The sequence below is a fragment of the Rhineura floridana genome, chromosome 2 (genome assembly GCF_030035675.1).
Source record: "Rhineura floridana isolate rRhiFlo1 chromosome 2, rRhiFlo1.hap2, whole genome shotgun sequence".
NCBI classification, from domain to species: domain Eukaryota; kingdom Metazoa; phylum Chordata; class Lepidosauria; order Squamata; family Rhineuridae; genus Rhineura; species Rhineura floridana.
Genome location: NC_084481.1, coordinates 162,520,886 through 162,540,241, shown reverse-complemented (window position 1 = coordinate 162,540,241; position 19,356 = coordinate 162,520,886). Strand labels below are relative to the sequence as shown.

The following is a 19,356-nucleotide window of genomic DNA, read 5'->3' as shown; positions in this document are numbered from 1 at the left end:
ATTATGGTTTTATTCCTCTTAGTTGTATTGCACTGTTGGTTTGGTTTATAATGTATAATGTTGCTGTACAGGGTCCTGAAGTTTTGCAAGAGGGTGGTATTTAAATACTTTTATAAATAAATACAATATTTGTCATTTTAGATTTCTTTTTACACCATTCTAAAATGCATTTTTGTATGAAGGACAGTTTATACATTTTGTATAAGAAAGAAAGCTAGGGAACCCTAGTCATCGTGCAAGTGTAGTGTCCAGGATGGACAAAATCTTTATGCACCTAAACAGAAAGACATTAGGGTATGCTTAGAGGCAAGTCATTCATCTTCTTTTCCTCTGAAGTTAATCTCAAGATCATTTTTGAACTACTGTCACTCACCTTGGAGTTTCTGTGAAACTTTTGTAATTTACACTTCCATTGCAATAAGGGGGCCTTTCCCCACCTTTCTGGAAATGCTTCATCCATTTCTCCTTGTCAAAAAGGAGGGCATCTTGTCTCCTCTGTACCGATTAAAAACTTGCTGAGGTTCAGAATGAGAGATGTTAGGATGGAATTGGTTCTTCCCAGCCTTTGCCATATCTGGAAAGCAGAGATGGGAACTGAGGACAAACTGGCACATTCATTTCCCTGCTTGGCATCTCCAGACCTTATCAGGACTAATTGGAACTGACAGCTGGGAGTCTAGGGTACAGTCCATGTTGAAAGCTGAGTGCTGAGGCTGATGCAGACAAATCAAGGCTGGTTAATAATTAAGCTGCAGTTTGGCAGCATTCACCTTGACAGACTTGACCTGTCAAATTAAAAACTCTTTGGCTCTTTTGTTCCCGGACATACCTGCTGATGGGACTCCTGCCACTTTAAGCCTGTGGGCCATTGTGCTTTTGCAGTCACTGAGTATGGAACTCCCTCCTTTCAGATACTTGTGGTTGTGCCTTCCCATCTTCAAAGGGGGGGCTGACAATCCATTTGAATTGTCCGCAGATGATTTCCCCTTTATTGTACTTCCCAACTCTCTTTCCTTTTGTGATCTGTGCGCATCTGTGTAAAAACTCCTTGAGGGCCAGAAGTTGTGTAGATAGTGCTACCTGAATAGTTGTCATAGTTGTTAGTATTGTTGTTGTTGTTGTATTTCTGTGTTTTCACCTGCAGGAGAAGAGAGTGTTTTGATTGTGGAAGAGTGCATGAGGATAGGAATAGTCAGTTCAGAAGCCTCTGTTCTGAATGGCCCCCAAAGGAATGCATCAGTGGGCAGGAGATGAACTTCACAGGGTTCAGTGGAGACCTGTAACTCCCCTGCTAGCCCTCATCTCAGCGCACAAGCGGCTAAAAGCACTGCAACATGCCCATACATGTTGGAGAGTGAAGCCCATGCGTATACTCTGTCCATAATGGTAGCCAGTGACCCCACTCCATACACTCAAGGCATGGAAACAGTCAGTGGGCCAGCTCTATGGTGCGCATGCTTGCCCCTCCCATTCCATGGCTGGATATATTGCAGCTCACTCAGCATTATGGGTGCCTGGCTAAGGGACAGTGGGGGACTCCATTTTTTTGTTATGTGTGGAACAAAGAGTGCATCCAGTCCAGGGGAATGCATGACATTCTCTGTTCCAGACCATTTTTCAATGGGGTGGAGAAAATCATCCAGTCCATCTAGTGATGCATGTAAGTAGCTTGAAAAAAAAAAAGGAAATGGACTGCCTTCAAGTCAGTTCTGGCTTATGGCAACCCTATGAATAGGGTTTTCTTGGTAAGCGGTATTCAGAGGGGGTTTACCATTGCCTTCCTCTGAGGCTGAGAGGCAGTGACTGGCCCAAGGTCACCCAGTGAGCTTCATGGATTCGAACCCTGGTCTCCCAGGTCATAGTCCAACACTCTAACTGCTTACTCAAGCTTATTCAATTGAGCAATTCCAAGTGGCCTCCACATAGCAGCTATAAACAGATATACTGGCACAGTGTTGTACTGTGTCTATCGTCAAGGGGATAATTCTAATATATCCTCAAAGGAACTTGTTATTTGCCTGTTGGTTGCTGCTAGATTGGTCATCTATTCTTTTGTTATTAATATTAACCTATACTTTTTTTTTTTTTTACAAAGTGCATATACTGGCACTTAGTGAGGACTGAAGTTAAAGTGCATGAAATATTTAAGCCAAATAAATTGTTCTTATACCAGTGGCCCCAGTTCTGACATTATGCAGGTACTTGTACCATTCCTACTGCCGAAGGACATTCTGATGTTAGAGAAAAGAAAGAAAGATGAGTTCAGAACATCAGTCTTTGTGAAATGCCATAATTCAGGAAGGATCTCTGTTTAGCTTTTTCTCTACTTTGGGGTCTCTGTGATGCTCATAAGTGAAGTCCATAATTCTGTATTGTGATGACCCAAGTGCTTCGGGATATGCACCATCTGTTATTGCACACTAACTCCTTCTAACAGACAGAAGAGCATGAAAGGATTATGCTCCTGACATTCAAAGTTGCATCTAGTTTTGGCCTCTGTTCTTCTGTGAAGACATTTCTGACTCATGCAGGGCAGCTGAAAAAGGGATTCCCCATTCTGGAGCACTCAGTGGGGGTGCACAGAAGAGCTGTGACACTTCAATTTATTATTTACTTCGAAAGGTAGATGGATTTGTCTCTGCCACAGTGATAGATTAATGTGGTATCTCCTGAAACAGGAGTCCTTGTATGTTTTGTAAATTGTGCTGCCTTTTCAAAGTTAATAATCTTTGTAGTCTGGCAGGGCTTTTGAGTTGAGGCAAAGTTTTAATGATATATGGAGTCTGTGCAGACATTTTAGCCTCTGAATAATTTCTTAAGGAGAATATGAGCCCTGTGGGAGTCCATGCAGGATTTATAAGCTCCTTCATATCAGGCATCTTGCGCTCACAAAATGATCTGAAGTCTTCATAAATTCAAGAGAAATCCTTATAAACCATACATCTACAGGGTCTAGACTTTGCATGCCAGTTCAGAGTGGAAAAGTCAGGGGTTCAGCCAAGAAGGGTGAGTTGAGAAATATTAGCGAGAAGGACACTAGTTACCATAGCTACTAACTCTACTGCTTTTCCAAAGCAGCGCTGTAGGTCACATCAGGGCAGGCTGGTTGCAACTGGGTTGCCCTCCTGAGGGAGGTTGACCTGACCCATCACCACTCACCTGTAGGTAGGCAGCCAAGCCTTTTTTATTATTTCAATCTTGTCTCTTAATTGAGAACTGGAGGTTTTGACTACTGTGGGTTTTATGATCCTTTCTTACTTAAAGTTATTTATTTTGTTTTTTTAAAATATTAATGTTAATAAGGCACTTTCATTCTTTGTATTTTTATGGAACCATTGCTTAGCTGCCTTGCATATTTGCAATAGAAAGGCAGAGAATCAATTCTGGTGGTGATGATAATGACAACAACCACAACTGGAAGTTGTTTCCACATTTTGGTGGCTGCTCACGAAAGCAAGATACACTGTGTTCCATGAGGCTTGCTCTGTAGTAAGTGTGCAAAGGATTGCAACCTGAGGCTGTAATGTTTGATTTCCCATGTGCAAACTCACACAAGTGCCTGAAGCCCCAGGCAGATGCAATCCAGCAGATAGATGTGGGAAAGATTGCAAAAGCGAACGTCCTGCCAGTATCATATATGAAGCAATGCATCTTTAGGAAGGAGATGCAGATTTGATTGGTCAGCTCTCAGAATGCACCAGACTTGAAAAGGAAAGTGGACCAATTAATTTTTTAAATTTTTTTTGGTAGGAGGACTTTGTCTAACTGCCTCAAATAGAAAGCAACATGTACAACTTTGGAGAGCACCAGGAAATTCCAGGGATGTCCCCCAAAAGGTTGACAACCTAAGGCTTTCCTCTTTAGCATCCATCCTTAGGACAAACAGCTCTTAAAATAGGCTCTGGAAAAAAATGGGTTTGAGGCTGCTCCAGTTGAAACCTCTCAGGTAGCTGGGGCAGCCCCAATCTATATTTCCAGGGGTCATGCACGGGCTGATAGTGTGAGCTCTGTGGCTTGAGTCTCTTACCTGAAAGCAAAGAAGCCTAGAGAGCTGGGAGGAGGGCTGTCGCCATTGCAGCAATTCAGGTCACTGTTGGTTCATCTAGGAGTACTTTTATGATGAATTCCCCTTGACTTCTGCTTTCTGGCATGGTGGCTGCACAGTCTATCACATGCTATGATCACAACTTCCACCTTCTTGCTCAACCCAAGTTTCAATAGATTTCCAGGATGTGGTAAGGTGCAATTCTGACACACACCAATCTATTCATAAGACTAGTCAACTTGAAAAAAAGAAACCCTTGAAAATATTGACTTGTATGGCTTTGCCACAAAATGGCCACATAAGAAATGACTGCCAATCAAGACTTTTTTCCGTCCCTTCCATTGCTTCAGCTAGTAGTTATCATCGGCACCATGGACAAGGACAGTGTTCCTTAACCTTGTTTCTAACAAGATTTCATAAGAAACACAAATCCTGAAAGTTCACATTATACGAGTATAAATTATACAAGATTGTACAAATATCATGTTATAATTTTACATATATCACAATTTCAATCATAATTTCAGTCAGATTTGTTTCTTTGATTCATGTTGGTTATCTTTATCCCTTCTTACCCTTGCATCTCAGTTTGTTACCTTAGGTCCTCTCCATTTGTTATCCCTTGTTCATCAAAACCTAGATTGCTAACTGCTCTAGGGAAAAGCCCTGTGTACATTGATGCTGCTCTATAGAACATGGCCACAAATGCTTTTGGCAGAAGCATTTTGTCAAGAAAATCCCACACATAGTATACATTCTATTTCATCTGCAACATCTTTCTGCTGCCCATTGACAAAGAATTCTCCGGGTGGTGTACAGGGAAACAATGCTTTTAGTCCAGTGATGGAGAACTTGTGGCCCTCCACGTGTTGTTGGACTGCAACTGCCATTGTCCCTGAACATTGGCTATGCCTGGAGAGCACCAAGTTAGGGAAGGCTTCTCTAATGCATTCATTTATTGTCATTTGTTATCTTTTTCTATCCTGAAGATCAAGTTTTATCCAGTCTTCACTTCAATTAAACTTCCTCCACCCCCTTTTTCACCTCGCTATGACAGGGGAGGGGAACCTCAGCCCCAGGGGCCAAATGCAGCCCCCCAGGCTTCTCTATCCAGCCCTCAAGATGCTGTCCAGGCCATGCCTATCTGTGGACCACACCTTCTCCCCAAGCCATGCCTGGGGCTGGCCCTGTTCCACACTCTCCTCGAGTGGTTTTGCCTGGCTGGATGGGAATGGAGACTGATCATTGCTGTTGCTTATCAAGAGGAGGAGGGGTGAGGTGCGAAGAGTTCAGTGGGGTGCAAACATGGCAATGGAGCCAATCCAACACTCCTGCCACAAATGCCCCACCAAGCTCCTCAACACTCTCCGTCGGTAAGCAGCAGTGATGCTTGGTGTCAGAAAGTGAGGTGCACCGTGCCACCCTGCCTTTACTGCCCCACTGAGTGCTGTTGGATGGGGAGCTGTGTGAGGTGTCTGTGTGTGTAGAAAGCTCTGATTCATGCGCTGCTGGATTACAGCCTATGTTTTAACCATAATCCATTGCTCCACCCACTTTGCCTCTGGCCCCACCCACCATTGGCACGCATCCCTCAGAAGGTTGTCCACAAGGGAACATGGTCCTTGGGAAGAAAAAAGGTTCTCCCCCTATACAATGTGAATATGAAACCCTTCCAGTTCCCTAATGACTTATTTCTTCTGTACATTTTTAAAAAAACACAGAGGAATCTCCTAGGAAAGCCACCATGGTTTTGAGATAAAGTACAGGATAAAATGTTAGATAAAGCACAGGATGAATTATGTGCATGTACACACACGTGCACACATAATTGAGCAATACATCCATTTGTGTATATGGGTTACTGTTCAATACTGAGTTGAACAAACTACCAAGTGTCATTACATAATCAATGGGGGAAATCTCTTCTTTATTGCAAACACAGAAAGTGTTGATGTTTTCTTAAACAGTCAGAGAAAGAAATAATAGATACATTAAACTCTCCCAAACTCAGTTGGCAGTGAGTGTCACAGAAGAACATCTTACAAAATATTATATATTTTACATAATCATTCCCTTTCCTTGACCAGTTCACTTTGTTTTGAGTTCTTGAATTTGCCTGCTGAAATATTTGTGTTCAATAAAATCTTGGCATCTACTATTTTTGTTTAAATTGGTGGTATTAATATTTTCAAAGGATCAAAGCCTTTTGCAAACTCTCACATAATCAGGCTGTCCTAAAATAAATACTTTTGCATACCTAGAAATCATACAATAGATATAGGCTTTTAACAAACCCTGAAAATCCACATTTTGAGGGCTGCAATCCAATACATGTGCATTCAGAAGTAAGCTCCATTGGATTGAATGGGACTTACTCCCAGGTAATTGTGCATTGGATTGCAGTCTAAGACCACAATAGAGTATGAAGCTAGACATATTTGAGTCTGTTGCTTTTAGTAACTCTGCATTGGATAGTGGGCTTAGAAAATAACCAATATGCTGTTGAAAACAGTAAAAAACAACAACTGTTGCAATGTATTCAAGAAATTAATATTTTTAAAATTTGCCCCAAATAGAGAACACTTCCCCTTCTAAGAACACACTTTCCTTTTGAGAACAAAATAAGAAAATATAACAGGCAGAAAAATAGGTTGCATCCATATTTTGCCCAATATCTGACTGTTCAGGGTAAATAGTATCAGTCTAGGCCCCACCCTCAGTATCTTATAGGAACAGCACTTTAAGTTTAAAGTACTCCATTCTGCCATTGCCTTCATGAGATTTGTTCTATGGAGCTTGTAGAGGAGACCAGTCGCATACAAAGCCCTCTTCTGCCCAGCACTTTTGTCCAATGTCCTCTACCCTGTGTTCAAAGTGTGGAGGACATTCTCCATATGTTCACACTTTCCCAACAGAGGTGGCGGAAAGGAAGCTGACAATGGAAGAGGAGGAAGCCAAGCGTATTGCAGAAATGGGGAAGCCGATGCTGGGCGAGCATCCCAAGCTGGAGGTTGTCATCGAAGAGTCCTATGAATTCAAGGTCAGTGCTGTGTACCAAGACTTTGGGGGAGAAAGTGAGGGGAGGACCTCCAGGAAAGGAAGTGATCAGAGGAGGAATAAGGGGTGGACAAAGGGCAAGGCAGGGAGGGAGGAAAAAGCAGTGTATGAAAAGGGAAACCAGTGATGGGCAGAGAGAGAAGACTGAGGGAAAGGAGAAGAAAGTGAGAGTCATAAGCAGCAAGGCCATGGAGGAGAGGAAGGGAGAGGAGGGATTCTGAAGAAAGAGGAGAGAAGCAGAGTAAGAAAGGAAGGTAAAGGAAAACTTGAGTTCCTATGGCATTACAGAATTAGACCATCTATTGGCACCCAACAATCCTCTCCTGACATGTCATGCCTGAAAACAGAGCTAGCCAATCCTGAGGGAATCCAAACTATATTGTTTGCACAGCAACGTGGCCAGATACTCCCAAATATAATATCGTCATGTACAGCTAAGAAGAGTTGTCACCATTCATTCACTTGAATGTTCTGATGGCTACCATTGAAAGAAGGGGAACAAAACACTGAAAAAATGCTGAAAATCTCCTAATCCTAAGCAATAGGCAACTATGTCACCAGATATATATATATATATATTTCACGTGGAAGAAGAGCTGGTAATAAATGCTGTTGTTTAGCACTGACTTAGCTTCAATCTGTGCAGTCATGTTTGCAACTGTGCTTTTTGAAACCGTCAGAGATATTCTAACACATTTGTTAGTAAAAACATTTGTTTGTACTGTTCTCTTTTTCTGTCTTGCTTATTGGAGCAGATGGACTTAAAACCTGCTTACTGTAGCCAGCAATTGAAAAGGGAGTGGAGAGTAGTAGATCAAAGCTCCAAGCAGACACACACATGCACACCACCAAAGTGAGCTGTCATCACCCTGCTGTGCCAGTTTATGGTTCCTCCACATGTCTCTTTCACTTTTTGGTCCTGAAATTGGGCAGCGGAGGCAGATTTCACTCTGGGGCTGCCAGTTGCTGATCCTTACCATCAAATGAAGTTTGCCTTCCAAGCTGACAGGCCTCTAAGCCTACCTTTTCTTCTGTTTATCCCAAACATGTCAGTGGTTTGTTCTGTAAAGATATAGTTTTCTTATCATTAAACTGTTAAATTTGCTGCCATAAGCTGTGGCAATGGCGATCGACTTAATGCCTGTTGATCAACACAAGAACATGGAGTGGGGATGTGCTGAGTAGCTCCTCTTCCTAGCCTTGGTACAAAGAGCCTTGGCACGTATAGCTGTACACACAACGATCTGCCACTACAGATAGCCGCCCTCTTTGTGCAAAGGCTAGGGGACAGAGCTATTTGGAACAACAATGCCCAAACAGGGCTTTCAAAGGGGTTTAAATATAGTCATGACTTTCAGTGGCTACTATGCTAAATCCAGGATCAGAAGCATCATGCACCTGAACTCCAGCTGCTGGGGGAACAACTGCAGAAGATGGCTTTATTGGGCTCATGTCATGTACGTGGGCTTCCTATAGGCATCTGGCTGGCCAATATGAGAAACAGGATCCTGGACCAGATGGGTTAAGACTGAGCAACTTGTGGCTCTCAGTCTGATTTCATGCAGCCCTTGATCTAATTTCATGCAGGTAGCACGCGGCAGGGGATGTTGCCCATCCCTGAGATAGGTTGTAAGTTGCAAAGATGGATGTTTTAAATGAGGAATCTGATGTGACTTTGTATAAAGAAGTGCATTCGTTGCCATAAAACTGGTTTGATTTATATGTCTTTAAGAGTCACTTAGCCTGAATGTTATGTAGTATACACTATTATATGGGAGTAAGCTGCATTGAACTCAATGGGACGTATAGGATTGCACTGTTAGGTACCTATGCAAAGTTCTCCCAACAGAAGGCCTATTCTGAACCAGCTTTCTTTGTGTTACTGTAATTGACAGAGTACAGTGGACAAGCTCATCAAGAAGACAAACCTGGCCTTGGTTGTAGGAACAAATTCATGGCGGGACCAGTTCATGGAAGCCATTACAGTCAGTGCAGGTGAGAAAGTAATGCCTGTGACACAACCAAGGCTACTGTCACAGAGAAAAAGGAGAAAAAATGCTTTAATGATCACTCTGTCCTGCACCAGCTATCATTAAGGTCTCCACTCAAAGGCCTCAGCTTTGCAGATTGGCCAGAGTTTTTTGGGGGGGGTCTTGTATTTTGTTCTCTTGTTTTATCCGCACATTGGGCACTGAATGAATGTTTATTAGCGCTGGTAAGTGATTAAACAGTTTCAGTTGATCAGTGATCTGCATTTTAATCAACAAATGAATTACTTTTCATCTGAACATTTCAAAAAGTTCAATATAGGTGACTTTTTAAGATATTGAAGGAAGTGTGAGATAACCTACAATTTAACAAAGAAAAGCTATCAGAAGGAACAGCTATTCATTATTATTTTCTCTCTTTTTTCATTTCCTGTTGCAGTAACTTGCCAGAATGAAAATAGCCTAAAAAAATTAACTAGGTTGTTCCTTTAATTTTCAGATAATTAAAAGTAGCTCTCTCAGTTAAAATTGACTACTACTGATTAATCAACTAAATGAAACTAGTCAATTAGTCTGCTAGATTAAATGTGAACACTTAATTCATACAGATTTTAGCTACGCTTTGGCAGCTCATGTGTACTGTGGAAATCTTGAGCAGTGCTTAAAAATAATTTACCTTTGTGGTTTGGATTATGAGTGAATAGATTATCTAGGAGTAGGCAACTGTTTTTAAAAAAACTGCCATCACATTTTGCACAAAATAGAATATAACAGAGATAGCAAGTCAAATAATTAGAGCAGCCTTTCCCAGCCAGTGTGCCTTCAGATGTTGTTGGACCACAACTCCCATCAGCCTCAGCCAGCATTGCCAATGGTCAGGAAATATGGGAATTGTGGTCCAACAACATCTGGAGGCACACTGGTTGGGAAAGGATGAATCAGAGGAAATAAACAGATGTTTCCCTTTTAAAACTTGTCACTTCTTTCAAGATGTTTCCCAGCGCACGTTCCCTTCCTGGGCACCTTGCATTCTTCTTGGAGAAAGGGCTACTTTTCAGTGAGCCTATGTAAGCAGAAAAAATGGGATACCTGGGGTGGGTAGCAGGCTTAGCTATCCTTAAAGGATGCCTCCAAGTGCACCCCTGGACTTTCTCCCATATGACTGAATGGTCACCATGCACCTTTCCACATGGGGCCACTGTTGTGGTGAGGGCAAAACCTGCCTTCCATCTTGGTGCCCCAGACTTCTCATGCACCACACCCATTTTGCTAGCTTCATATAATAGCCCCAAGTGTGTTACAGTAGAGCATGGGTGTGAAATCTTTCTCCAAACCTCAGACAATGTGAAGCCAATGCCCCGGTGTCTTGTCATTGAATGTACGGCCCCAGATACAGTATGAAGATTCAACTAGCATGTTGTGCAAGGAAGTCATTTCTTTGAAGTCATCCTTCAGCTTCAAATGATTCAAAGATGAATAAGCATGCCTGAGTGGCCTTCAGTATTTTCACAATGCCGTCTCTGTTGCTATGGTAATAAATATAGTCATATCCTCTGGGTGCTCGTACAAGAACATTAAGGACATTAAGAAATGCTTCTCTTGTTGGTGACCCACTTTCAAATATCCTGGTCCCTTTACAAGGCATAGGGAACCATAGTGTCCCGTACCGTTTCCCCTTCCTAACCCTGTAGAGTTCCAAAGAAGCAGATGAAACTGAGGCGAAGCCCACAGAGCCATTTATTTTTTCAGCACTAATGAAGACCTCTGAGTGGAAAGAGTCTTTTTCTATGGTTAATTTAGAGGAGAGTGTATCTCCTGGCTATCCCTAAGTAATCTACCTAGTACACGCTGCTTCACTTCTTCTGTGTTTCTAAAGGTCATGTATATGTGAATGTTCTCATTCATAGCCTAGTGATTCATGGCAAGATCAGATTTTGATGAGGGAAAGGCAGGAGCAAGGTAGGTCTGGAGTACTGTAAGCAAAGAAGACAGACTAATACCACTAGGAAGTCAAAGGTTAATGTCTAACGGGAGGAGAAAGAAGCTGCAGATCAGGGGTGTCTGATCTGTGGCCCTCCAGATGGACTCCTAACTCCCTACAGTCCCAGCCATGATCATGGTCCAACAAGATCTGGAGCACTGCAGGTTCCTCACTCATGCTGGAGGAGGTCAGGGTAACAAAGCAGTTGTAGAAAGCACACAGAAGACTAGGCTGGCAACCAAGGCCTCAGAGAGGAGGGCCAGGAAGCAGGGAGGAAAGCGAAGCCGGGAGTGACTGGAAAGCAGCAGGAACAGCTTTCAGGTCAAGATCCAATGCAGTGTCAGACAATTGCAAATAGTGGCTGGGATACTTCCTGAGCCTTCGTATATGCTATCCAGAAACTCGATCAGGGAAGAAGCAGTTCTAATAGATCCTAAGCCTGGAAATGGTGCCTCCTCGGTCTGAGTCAAATTAAATGGTGCTCTTAGATGCTGGTGGGGGCTCCAATAGTCACACAACAGGGTGCACCTGCCCTGCTTGAACACCTTCAGGTGCCCCCTTTTAATTCTGAGGTTTTTGTAGTGTAACCATATTTGATGATGTTAGTCTAGCAGATCAGTGGGAACAGGGCACAGGGGACATCAACCAAAATAGTTGACAATGTGTATTTTCAAAAGCAAGAAGGACTGAGAGGTGAAACATTGGTTTCTCTTTGTCCCCTGGGCAGTGGGCAATAGGTACTTAATTGACATGCCCCTCCAAGTTGTTAGCAGCTGTCACCAAGCACCAGGCTCTGGTGGCTCGTTCCATCCCAAAAGTCTGGAGCCAACATTCCTCCCTGAGCCCCGTGCAAGGAAATCCAAAAGCCAGTGATGCTGATATTTGTCATCACTGTGCGGCTTGAGCCTTTCCTTCCCTTTTAGGTACCAGAGCTCAGCATTGTCCACAAGACCTTCTCAAGATGTTGTGGAGTGATGAGGATCATTGATACCATGACTACTAGGCAGTGCCTTTTGGAGAGTAAAAATGAGGTGCCAGTATGGATGGGATCTATTAGCTGGTACAGATTCGAAAGCATTCTGTCAATCTAACAGGATGGCATCAATTCAAGTTTGTTCTTTATCCACTAGTCGCTGCTTTTACTGATCCGTATTTTTTTCACTATACTAATATATTGATATTTTTAAGGAATTATTGATATTTTGAAGACAATACTGTATCAAATATTGATATTTCAAAGAAAATATCAATATTTTAAAAGGAAATATTGATAAATTATCATTCTTAAAATCAATGTTTTAGAGGCAGATTTTTTTAAAGTCCATTTTCAAAAATAGCCGCAGAAATTTGCTTCATTAAAATCTGACCCTCAGCAATTGGAAATAAGTCAATTAATGAAAAATTCAAGTTGGGCAGCATTCTGGCACATCCCTAGGTGTCGGTACTCATATTTTGATAAAAGTGCCATGGGTGCCAGCTCAAAATGGCTGCCATGGACAGCAAAAAAAGAGGTGATGGTGCTCCATACTAGTGAGTACCATCACACAAAAGCACTGCTTCTAGGTCTGCAGTCCACCCAATGTAGTTGTGATCTTGGGATTTCCGCAGAACCCTCTGATGATGGGTTTCCTCTCTTCTGTTTCCTGCAGCAGGCGATGAAGATGAGGATGAGTCTGGTGAGGAGCGCCTGCCCTCCTGCTTTGACTATGTCATGCACTTCCTGACCGTCTTCTGGAAGGTGCTGTTTGCCTGCGTCCCACCCACCGAGTACTGCAACGGCTGGGCTTGCTTTGTCGTGTCCATCCTGATCATTGGCATGCTCACCGCCATCATTGGAGACTTAGCTTCTCATTTTGGCTGCACTATTGGTCTCAAGGATTCAGTGACCGCTGTTGTCTTTGTGGCTTTTGGTACTTCAGTTCCAGGTGAGAAGGCTATTGGTCGGTTTCCTCCATGCAGGTTCTCTCTTCGCCATCCCACTGTTCAAACAGGAGCACTCCTTGCAAAGGTTGAGTTATGATCACCCCACATTTACCTTCCTTGAGTGCCAGGCAACCCTCCCCACCCCCCACCTTCACATGTAGACGATGATGGTCCAAAGGTCCTAAGCGCCTTCAGTCACTGTGGAGAATCACAGAAGCCAGGGACTTCCGGGAAGGGTGACTTCGCTTGTGCCTGCTTTTGAGACGGGCTCCCGCCTCAAAAGAAGCTTATTCAGATATAAATCAGTCAGAACATTTTTTTTTGACTGATGAAATTTCTCCCGGGCAGGGAGAAACGTAGAGATCAACCTCAAAAGCCTGTTTTTGTTGGGAGGACTGGATTTCATTAATTTATGAGAAAAGGTCCAGCCAACAATGCCGGACGGACTTCCAAACTTTTGCTCTATCTGTTTAATGCGATACGTTTATCTTTTCTTCAAAGAGAAAACCGACTAACAGGCAAGCACCCTTCTTTCTATTATTTTTCTTACTTGGTTTAAATTGTTGCAGCAAAAGGAGATTTGTCAGATTGATCGGCTTTGAAGTACTTCTGGGTGAGCTATAACTCTTCTCTGTTATTCACGAAATTAACAGCTTATCTCTGTTTCTGTTGCAAAAAGCTGTCCTGGAAGTGCATCCTAAAGATATAAACAGAAGAGGGATTTCTGTTCCGAGGAATGTTATATTGTCTGGGACTATTCTCTTTTTGGTCTATTTTATTTCGACGAATCTGCTTCTTCACGACGCCACTAACTGTTTTGATGCTGGGAACCAAATTTGTTTTGTATTCTTGAACATAGAGAGATAAGGCAGGCTGCTCTGTTTATACTGTGATGTCATCAAGCCTGGAATATTAACCCAATTGTTGCTGAAATAAGAAGTGGTTCTTCTTTACTTCTGTTTTGCTTTGTTTTCGTGGTTTTAAAAATGGCAATCAAGAAAGTGGCTGAGAATCTGGAAGTAATTATGTTTCAGAAAATAATGGATGAGATTGAGATAACGAAACAAACCCTGCGACAGGGCAGTAAGGAGCTGAAAATTGAACTGAGCAAAATGACGCAGGAGTTTAAAGAAATAGGGGATCCTGTGAGAGAGGAGAATGAGATCAGAGATGAGAAAAGAAAAAATAAAGGGAAGATATAAGCCCTGGAGATTGGAACAAATGTGGAATTGGAAAAAGATCTGGAGTTTATGGATATTAGAAATAAAATCTACTGTTTGGAATTTAACGTTATCTCTGAAGAAATTAATGAAGATATTAGAGATAAAGTTATCAATGGCTTGGATAATCTTCTGGACTGGAATGACGTGATGGAGTTTGATATAGTGAAAATCTATGGAATTAACTGCAGCCATGTGACAATGGAAAAACTCTCAAGAGATGAGCCAGTGCATTTTGTAAAAAAGAAGAACAGAGATATGACTTTACAACAGTACTTCAGCAACTTATTCAGAATGGATGGCAAGAAAATATTTGGGATAGAGGAAATTCCCATCAGACTCTTATTATATGACTATGGCTATGACAGCAAGATTATTATGGAATACTGATAATGGAAGATTGGACACTGAAATTACTGGATTTAACAGGACTATTGAAGATGGAAGATGAAATTAATAGGGATAATGGAATAATGGCTATTGAAATTATTGGACCTAACAGATTTTGATGAGATGGATTAATTGACATGTTTATTTGGAGAAAAATTGATAGATATATTTCTTAAAGAATTGAAACCTCTCTTTGACTTTTTGTGGAAAGAATAAAGTAATGTTTATGAGATTTGATGATTAATTAAGATAACTACTGGAGGAAAGTGATTTTATAATATAATTTAAGAGACAGGATTGTTATATATTGTAGACCTATAACTGATTTGATCTGTGACAAATGGGAAGTCAATATTTTATTTTTTTGTTTAATCATTTTTGTTTTGTTTTGTTTTTTGTCTTTGAATGTTTTATGATTTTGTTTTGTATGTTTTATGAAAATTTGAATAAAAATTATTGTAAAAAAAAAAAGAGAATCACAGAAGCCAGGGATCCAAAAGTCAAGGAACACAGCACAAGGAAATTTTAGCCCACTTCATTTGTTTCCTCCACACTTTCAAAGACTGCATGAAGAGGAAAGCTGGCCTGCAATACCTTCCAGCTCGGCCCTCTTAACCTCTGTGCATAGGGTGGGATATTTGGAGACAGAAAGCATGCAAGGGCAGCCCCCCATCAGGCTTCTACCCAACGCACACAGATATTCAGTGAGTGGAGCTGGTGGCAGGGCCTGTTCCTCTGCCCACACCTTAGGAGCAAATATCTGACGGGGGCAATGGTTTTGACTGGAAGAGGCAAGGGACAGGGAACTCAGTGGCAGGGCAGGTGGTTTGTAGGCAAAAGCCTCTGATTCAGTTTCTTGCAGCTCCATTGAAAAAGGTCTCAGATAGCCAGATTGGCAGTGATTTCTTGTCTGCTGCCAATCAGAGCAGACAATACTGAGCTAGAGGGACCGATGGGTGCTCAGCTTCCTGTGACTTTGTTGCAACCAAGTTTTGCTGGATTGCATGAAATCCCTCCATATTACAGAGAGTTCTCCCAACCCTTCTTGGAGATGCCAGGGATTGAACCTGGGACCTTCTGCATGCCAAGCAGATGCTCTGCCACTGTGCTATGGCCCTTCCCCTTGCATGCAGTCAATACTCTATTCTCAAGGTTTGCTCTAAATAAGACTTTTGTTTTGGTAAATGCATCTGTTCTAAATTTGTACTAGAGCCATTATTGCCCTTCTGGCTGCAAGAGTCACCTCAAGGCCTCAGAACAGAGTTGCCTGCATGCAAAGCATAGCCTCAGAATAATAGTTGGTTACACTGTCAGCTTACATCAGCACTGTGTATAGCTCCCTTGGTTTCTCAAGTCTGCACATCCAGAGTTCGTGGCAATGAAGCTATTTTAGAGTTAACCACAATAAACCATTCACGCGTGGAGTTACATTCTGGCAAGAAACAGGGAGATCTTAGTCAAAGGCTCAAACTTTTCATTATGACAACACCACGCATATTCCCAAACCTGTGTTTGTTCAGAACTACTTGTGCAGGGCTGGGAGAATATGCAAGGGCGATTCAGCAGGAGAAGGGCACTGAACCTCTCTCACCCTTTCCCCTGCCTGCCATTTCTTCCTTCCATCCTGGCGATAACACTGGCCCAACATTTTTTCTACACCACAAAGCTGGCATCTTTCTGGTCTCTGAGGTTCTGTGGGAGCACAAGGAGGGGAAATCAGTTGGAGGGGTTGAGAGGATGAGTATTAAACAATCCTAGAACACTGCAGGATCTGAAAACATCAGCTGAACCACATCCCAACTTTGCATAGTCATGTTTGTCACATAAAGAACAAAACTTGCCCATGATGGCTGGTTGTCTGAAATTACTATCACAGATAGAAGTTACTATGCCACAGTACACAGTAATGCAGTGGCGGGGTGAACCTGAGGCTCAAGGCTGAATGTGACCCTCCAGGCCACTTCCCCTCCCTAGACCACATCCCTCACTGACGCTGCTGTACACCCTCCTCAAGTGCTTGGGCCTGGCTGAAATATCTTGAACTCTGATCATGTCTTTTGGTTGTCTAGAAGAAGGACAGAGACGCATGGAGCAAGTTATGTGTAGAAAGAAAGCTCTGGATTGGTGTGGTTGGAATGTAGCCTACTAAACAAAGGTTGAGGGTAATGTCTGTTGCTCCACCTGCTTGTTTGCTTTGTCCCTGGCATGTGGCCCCAGAAGGTTGCCCACACAAAAAAAGTGTCCGTCATGCTGAAAAAGGTTCCCCACCTCTGCAATAACTGAAAGGAAGGAAGGTGATAAGCTGATCACTTGACTACAACTTCTTGTAACAGGTTTTATGGCTTTAATTTTGCTGGCATTGTATGATGGTTTTTAAATGTGTTTTGCTGTAATTTGGGTTTTAATATTGTATGGGAGCTGCCTTGTGAGAGTAGTTTCCCTAAAAGATAGCTTATCAACCTTTAAAATAAATATATACATTATACTCAGCTGGTTATGGGAAGGTTAAAGCCTTGTTTCTGCTGAGGTGATATTTAAACCAGAGTCTGGGATGTACCGCTTCAGACTGCAGGTGGAGGTTCACATGACCAATTGTTCTTATACATACATATCCATCCCTTCACCATCATGTGAGCTTTTATTGTAGCCTGAAGTGGTATAGCCCTAGACACAAGGTTTACCACTTCAGTGAGACTGGGCCTACATTTTTGGCTCTACCTCCATCTTCCATTTGCCAATTATGTATCTTGCTCAAAGTAAACATGACTGACTCCCTGACTGTTTCGTTGTTCCTCATAGCCCAGTTTCTTCTTTCCATTTCAGACACTTTTGCCAGCAAAGCAGCCGCCATCCAAGATGTGTATGCAGATGCTTCCATCGGCAATGTCACGGGCAGCAATGCTGTCAATGTCTTCTTGGGCATTGGACTGGCATGGTCAGTGGCCGCCATCTACTGGGCTTCCCAGGGAAAGGAGTTCCGTGTGACAGCAGGCACTCTCGCCTTCTCTGTAACGCTGTTCACCATTTTTGCTTTCATCTGTATCAGCGTCCTGCTGTACCGAAGACGGCCTCATCTTGGAGGGGAACTAGGAGGTCCTAAAGGGTGCAGACTTGCCACAACTTTGCTGTTTGTGAGCTTGTGGCTACTGTACATTTTGTTTGCCACCCTGGAGGCCTACTGCTACATCAAAGGGTTCTAAGCTATGGAAAGATGATCAAGATGGTAGGGAGGGCCTTCCCCCTCCTTTGTTACCTCATTGGACACCCGTCCTCAAAGTGTTGTCAAACCAGGAGTGACAGCTATCAATCAAGATTCCATAATGGCCCAGATTGAAGGACAAATGGGCTTTAAGAAGGGCAAAACTATCATCACAAAAGGGAAAAAAAACAATTAAAACAGAGCCAACATCAACCAAGCCACTGACCCCATCCAGTCAAATCAGAAATGCCAGCAGCTTTTCAAAGTACGCATTTTTTTTAATGTTGCTGCTGATCTCAACTTTGTTCCTTCCTCCGCCTTACAAAATGTCATGTATTCGGATGGAAAGCTTACAAATAATGTGGGTGAATATTTGGGTGTTTTTTTAAAAAAAAACTGGAGTGGCAAATCTGTTTTCCTTCTTTAGCACTCAGAAACCTCACACCAGCATTAGTGCTGGGGTTGAAAATGCTACTTTTTATATATATATATATATATACATTGCATAAACAATGTCTATGAAAAGACTCACTCTTCATTTTCTTTTAGAGTTACAGTGCTAGACTGTGGCATTTGAAATGCAAACACAACACAAGACACACACAGACGCGTTCAGGAAAAATACCATTGAAGGCTGGAGCATTCACCTGCCTGGGCTACCAAAAAAGAAAGACCTGTAACAATCGTGTATGTAACGTGTGTATTTTGAATATGGCAATTCTCTATGTGTAATTAACTAAAGCTTTTGGCACTGCAGAGAACAAATATATATATATATATAGTCATTTATGAAAGGTAAATAAACCAACACAAGGGGGGGGGAAGCCTGCAGTGTGGAAAACAGCAGTACAGAAAAACCAGCACAAGTTTTTTCCCCATTTTTGAGCCTGACAAGCTGTTTTGTTCAATTTATAGGAAACATGATTTTTTTTTAAAGTGGAGATGAATTTATGTAAATAATTTGCTGTTCTCACATTTGTTGGTGCATATGAAGAAAACTTTGAGGTTTTAAGGTGCCACTCAAAGTCTTCCAAGCATTTCCTTTGGGTCGACTTTGCTCTTAAAAACATTAGAGGAGAAGGCAAGGAATTCTGGTGGTCCCTCTTGGCTTGCATTGCCAGATTGCATCGTGGATGATGATCCAGTGGCTGCTTTAGCATCCCATTTGTAAAAGGAAGCTCTCAAACACTGCATTCTGATGTAACACTATAGTTTAGTGTTGAATGAACAAGCCTCAGGCTGGTTGCACTCACCCTTCGTCCTTTGTTGTGGTCACAAGGGGGAGATTGGAAGCATCCATCTCCATTTTCAACTAATGACAGTTCTTCTTTATGTCCAAACTTGGACAAACAGAGAGTTAAAACTATATAGTTTATTAAAAAACAAACAAATTAATCTTAAAGCGCAATTTATGATCCTGGCTTGTTTGGATAAACCATAGTTAAAACTAACTGCTGTGTACAGTTTGGAAGAAACAACAATCTTCAGTTAGTTTAACATGAAAGCTGCTGCTTCTAATCTCCTTGCAGCCATGCCAGAGGAGGGGATGAGAG

The 19,356-nt window shown here is 42.2% G+C and overlaps 1 protein-coding gene across 3 annotated transcripts in view; it reads left to right on the top strand.

Moving 5' to 3' along the window:
- Window positions 1-18,736, top strand: part of SLC8A3 (solute carrier family 8 member A3) — a 214,186-nt gene extending 195,450 nt beyond the window's left edge. For all 3 annotated transcript variants that reach the window (XM_061611157.1, XM_061611158.1, XM_061611156.1), the window contains 4 exons: window positions 6,961-7,085; window positions 8,998-9,097; window positions 12,721-12,996; window positions 17,428-18,736. In XM_061611157.1, the coding sequence (XP_061467141.1) occupies window positions 6,961-7,085; window positions 8,998-9,097; window positions 12,721-12,996; window positions 17,428-17,804 (878 nt within the window). In that variant the 3' untranslated portion in view covers window positions 17,805-18,736. The remainder of the gene's footprint in view (window positions 1-6,960; window positions 7,086-8,997; window positions 9,098-12,720; window positions 12,997-17,427) is intronic.
- The last annotated feature ends 620 nt before the right edge of the window (window positions 18,737-19,356 follow it).